This window comes from Venturia canescens, chromosome 3 (assembly GCF_019457755.1).
Source record: "Venturia canescens isolate UGA chromosome 3, ASM1945775v1, whole genome shotgun sequence".
Classification (NCBI taxonomy): Eukaryota; Metazoa; Arthropoda; class Insecta; order Hymenoptera; family Ichneumonidae; genus Venturia; species Venturia canescens.
The window spans coordinates 23,932,207-23,937,932 of NC_057423.1; the positions used below are offsets into that span (position 1 = coordinate 23,932,207).

The window sequence follows — 5,726 nt, forward strand, 5'->3', positions numbered from 1 at the left end:
CAAGAGCCTCGGGCCAGCAGACGACAGGGCTGTCAATGTACTTGTCCCGAGACTCTACCGAGTCTCTTGATATACAGACACATAAATTTTTGAATGTATTGGTAACTTTTGCATAATCTTGAGCCTGTGCAAAGTTTTTTCTCAGCAATTACGCCACCGATCATGCTGATTGTGGGTGGAATCGAAAGAGAATTTATTAATTAATCTCCAGTTCAATTTTCAAAGCCTCAGATGACTCAGGAGTTTCGTAATTGAACAAAATGACATGCCAATTTTACCCCCACCACCGCGAATCGTTTTATTCAGAGAAAAGATAGTCTCGGCGAGCTCGGGCCAGCAGACGACAGGGCTGTCAATGTACTTGTCCCGAGACTCTACCGAGTCTCTTGATTTCACCATATATTTTTTCTCCCATATTGCACTTAACGATTCTTCAGTGCTGAATAATAAATGCATGACGAGTAATGCTCGTACATTTTAACGGGTTACATTTAAAAAAAATCGAAAATGAGTACATCGTACTGTCAGTATTTCCGAATTACTCAAATTCAATGTTGCAATTTTGTACGCATTGCAAACTTTCATCACTTCTTTTGATTTTTTACTTTGTACGACAACGATAAATAATGAAATCAATTATTGGTGCTGAGGTCGCTATCGTCGCAGTTTACGCCGTCATCGTTATCACCGTTACTGCTATTATCGTCGTCGCTCAATTCCTCCCCGTCATCGTTTTCATTTTCGTCGTTATCAGCGTCGTCGTCGTCGACGTCTTCGACCGATTCCTCCGGATCGTCGTAATCATCTTCGTTGGTATTATCGTCGTCGGCGCATTTCTCCTCGTTCTCATCGTAATCTTTGTCGCGCTTATCAATATTTCCGCGTGCTTTTGCATTCTTGCCGCTTGACTTTTTACCGTTACGTTTTCTCCAACGAAAACTGTTGTACCGATCGTTTTTTAATTTTTTCGAAATCGAGATCTTGATATTTTCGATAGTGTCCACTTCATTTACCGAAAGTATCTTCATCGATTGAAGCGCCATACACGCACCTGTTTAGTAATAAATATTAAATGATAAACAATTTATACCGTAGAAAGGCGTTTTTCCGAGAACCAGAAACCGTCTCGTTTTTTCTTTAACTTTCGATCTTTTTCGATTATTCCAAATAAATGAATTAGAGTTCAATAAATATGCCAATAAACGTTGATGCAGAATTATGAAGCGAAACGAGCCAGCGAGGGAGAAGCAAATTGTATCAGCATTAAAGTATAGGTAGTAAAATAATCCCATTCTTACATTTTTGATACTCAATCATTTATCAAAAGATGCAGTAGCGTCTCGACGCGACAAGTATTAAAAGAAAAGAAACAGCCAGAGCGAGGCCTGTCGCACTCTACAATATGCGAATACGCGGGTTTATGACGTAACAGGGACTCTCAAATCGTTTTCACGAAAAAATGGCTCCACCGAGATTTTTTATTTTCTTTTTACGGGAAAATGTGTTGCATCTATTAGCGATAGAGGCTAGCTACCAAGCAAGAGGAAGAAAAAAAATGCACTCACTCATCAACTGTCTCGCTTCTCCCACTGTTATTTCTCGTCTTCCATCGTTCTTTTTGTTTCTTGTTTTTTTTATTATAAGCTTTTCTCTCTCCTCCCTGCTCCACAGGGCTGACATCAGTGTGGCCAATCTTTTACTCATGGTGGGAGCCAATCCCGCTTGTATGATTATGTCCCGGTGGATTCGCCAACCCGGAGTAATTTCCATGTCTTCCGTTTCATCATCCGACAGAATGTCCAACAATTCGAAGGGTGATTCTTCGATATCATCTTCATTCATCAATTTTCCGAATTTTTTCACCTGTTTCATATGATTTACGGCCGTCTTCAACATTTCGTTATACTATAAACATATTTCAATTTTTGTAAGAACAAAATCATTCGTACGTAAAAGCCACAGAGTTATGTTTGTCACGTTTATATAAATTCATTACCGCGTTTTTGAATCTCTCTTTTTGTCCTTGAGAGTAATCCGAGGTTGGAGCCGATCTCTCATCATTTTTACCGGTTGCGCTGCTTGACGAAACACTTGGGCTTTTTTCATTCGACTAGGAAAAATATTTTTACAATAATAATTTTTTTAAAACGATTTGTATCTCAGCAACGCTTTCACTTGCAAAAAATTTTTATTACCATCTTTTGATTGCTGACCGTCTGTTTTACCTTTCGGCCGTTAACGTTTTTTTGTTGGGCATTTTTTTCTACCGGTGCCGACAGCTCCTTCGGCTTCTTACGCCTTTGGGAAATGTCACTCTCGTCATTCTCAAAATTGAAAGGGTCCTCTCCATTTGTCCGATCGGCGGGTTTATGTATTTTCTTCAACACTTTTTTCTAATCAATAACTTTTATCATTGACTTTTAACAATATCATGATAATTGTAAATTTTAATTCATTATGACGAATAATTTCTACCGGTATCATTGGTTGGTTTTTATTAATGGTAGACACTTCATCATTATTTTTCTTTCTCTTTCGGTCGTGTATTACGTTCGTATCAATTTTTTCCCGGTTACTGATGCTCATTGCGGCGGCTTCAATTTCGCTCCACGTTTTATAACGTCTATCATTGTTGTTTTTATCACCAGCAAAACTCGAATTTTTGCCAAATATAGCTTCCAACTTATTACCCGGCGACCGAGATGACTTTCGTTGAGATCCTTCAGTTATTCCATCATTTCTCTATAAATTTTATTGTTATTTACACGATATTGCCCTAGTTATCACATTTTTTGGCATCAATTTCATTAATCTGTCAATTAATCTGTCAATATTGAGATAGAATTTGTAAGCAACACTTTACCTCTTCCCCGAACGAGGACGGTCCATTTTGCAATGTTTTTTTCAAAAACGCTTCTTCACCAGGACTACTATTTGAAGCAGTATCCCGCCACTTCGAACTTCTGGGCACATTGACATTTTTTCGAAACGGAGTCTCATGCAGCTCCTCAGTTCTTTTTTCTTCGTTTGCGTCATTCGCCTTAGTGTTCGTTGCAGCACTTATTATTTCGCTAAGCATCGTCTGTTGATTAAAAGTTGGTATTATTAAATTCATAAATTATGGTCTTTGCCGAAATTGCATTTGATAATTGTTTACAGGTAGAGACAAAAAAGTTTCGAGATAAATAGATAAAAGGCAAACACGAAAAAAAAATTTTTTCCAAATTAATTGAGAGAACATTGAAAAAACTAAGAAAATAAAGAACAATGGTTGACAGCCGATTGTGCGCGTGAATTTCGAAAATATTGATCCATACCTCGACATCGATTTCTTCTTCGTTGGTTTCACTTATTAGGACCAATTCTTTATTTTTTTCTAATGTGCATTTATCTTGCGACATATCATGGACATTTTCGTCGTGTGCCTCATTTTCTTCAATTTCTTTTATTCTCTCGTCATCTGGAATCTGTAATCAGATTGCGTGCATCACGATTTTGCGCATTAATTATACAGATACACATAATCTTCTTCGTTTCTTTCAATTGCCGTACATTTTGCGGAATTAAAGCATCATAATAAAACAAGAGCATACCGGTAAAAACTCCATCCCATGAAGTTTTAACTTTTCCATGGATGCAATGCTCACTGCCTTTTTAATTCTTTTCAACATCCTCTGCAATCATTTAATAACAATTTCGATAGTTATTTTAATGCGTCATCCACAATCATTCGTGCTCATTTACCAATACATACATTATCACATACTTGAAAATTTTCAGAGCACCGCTTTCTCTTCTAGCTATAATTTAAATTGTAATGTAATCATCCGATTTATGCCAAAGTGACATCCGTCTGAATTAATAAAATATCAAATGTTAAAATCTTCACACAACTTTTTTCGAATCAGTAAACTTAAGAGGTTCCAAAAGAATACAGGCACGTTATCTACAGTCCCACTTCATGGGAAAAAGAAACATTAAACAGAGCTGCTTGGGTCAGTCGAATTATCGCTAGACGCCAAGCGGCCCGCCCGAGCTACCCTTGCAACCAAGCGAAATACAAGAAAATAAGCGTTTTCGGAATGAGAACATGTAATATTTCAAACACAGATGTACCACGAGATTAGAAAGGACCAAGACCGCGTTTTCGTACGCCAAGATGAAATAATCAAACGCAGCAGCTGCTATTTTTCCGTGGGAAACTGAAGATTCGTTCAAATTTTCCATTCCAACAGATACATATTATAAATATGTAATCTTCCATCTAAGACTTGAAATACAAAGGAAATGCAATAACGATAAACGAACATTTGAAACATTGTAATGAATTGAAATGTATCAAGAGCCAATTGAACAAAATTATAATATTAGTTATAAACTAACGAATTCAATAACAATATTCGAAATCGAAACGAATAAATAACAAAAGCTGCAAACGGAAATGTATATATCAACAATTAAGGTACGAATAAACAAAAGATAAACAATCACGACCAACAAGAAAACGATAAAGATATGTAGCTATGTAGGTGTTGGCTCGAATAAGAATTGTAGTGGGAAAAACGGGCCTTCCTAAAGGAAGATCATGCGTTGTTGGAAGGGAAAATAAATCCACCCACGCATCCTAAAAATAAGGAAGATCATGTGGAAGGGATAATGCAGCCCCGAAGCATTGGGTCCTCAAAGTAGGAGAAGGCAAACTCAAAGCCTCGTCGTAAGACCATTTGGGCGTTGATTTTTCCCACCCTCGAATTTCAGGAACGCCCTAAGAGTAAATTTATATAATCATCACGTAAGGAAGAAATCAAGCAAGTTGCTGGACTAAGAGAATCGCGAGTCACACGATAAAAATAAAAGAAAAACCAAAGAGAAAGGAAGCAGAATACGTGGAATCAAGGGAAGATCGTCTTCGCGCTTGTTATCTTAGGTCTGTTATGTAAGCACCATGCAATATTACAATTCATAATAACTCGCTAAAAATAAAAATTTAACAAATGAAAAAGAGATTTTAAACCAGACGTTCCCACGTAACACCCTCAAATCATACTTTTAGGTGACTCGATTTCGCTGGCAATTTTTTCGTAAAGAATCACAAGTGCACACTATAAACGAGTCCTGAAATAAGAAAGATGGCGTAAACCATATAATGAGGGCAAAATTTTTTTCAAGTTTTCGAACATCTCGGATCGTACTTTCCGGTAGCCTCGCTCTACGAGGATACCCCCTTTTCGCAGAAGCGGCGAAGCAAGTGAGACAGCGCCGCCGGCTCCGCTGCTTGTTTGCCGCCAAGTGAGACAGCGATATACTCTGTCGCGAGGTTCCTCGAGCGGACAGTAAATGAGTCGATTTCGCCTACTGTGTAAGTACCAATATTTTAATTCAAATTAATTTGATAAAAATGAAAAATTCAACAAATGAAAAAGGGGTTTTAAAGCAGACGCTCCGACGTCACATTTTTGGAGGCTTCTCCAAAGGGAAACACCATTTAAAAGTAGTAAGGCTATACCAGTTCTAACCCATGGGGCTCTCAGGGGGGAGCGGGGACGGGGGAGCGCGGGGACCGTTGCGGGGCTGCACGTGGAGGGGGAAGGTTCTCGGGGGTGCGGCGGCACTTTGAAGAGACAAAAGATTTTTTTTGTCGGACTGATTTATGTTTCCGCTATCAGATTGCATCGGACGGAATTTTGAAAGGACTCTTTCCAAAGATGATCTCAATTACCGTGACC

General features: G+C 38.3%; 1 protein-coding gene across 1 annotated transcript; it reads right to left on the reverse strand.

Annotated features, from left to right (window-relative positions):
- Nucleotides 1-396: 396 nt before the first annotated feature.
- LOC122407502 (putative uncharacterized protein DDB_G0287265) lies at nucleotides 397-3,663 on the reverse strand. The gene is made up of 8 exons (XM_043413760.1): nucleotides 3,594-3,663; nucleotides 3,318-3,467; nucleotides 2,864-3,082; nucleotides 2,476-2,742; nucleotides 2,196-2,393; nucleotides 1,997-2,110; nucleotides 1,566-1,905; nucleotides 397-1,051 (listed from the first exon to the last, which is right to left on the reverse strand). The coding sequence occupies exons 1-8, from the start codon at nucleotides 3,630-3,632 to the stop codon at nucleotides 633-635; spliced, it is 1,746 nt and encodes a 581-aa protein (XP_043269695.1). The 5' UTR covers nucleotides 3,633-3,663; the 3' UTR covers nucleotides 397-632.
- Nucleotides 3,664-5,726: the final 2,063 nt, after the last annotated feature.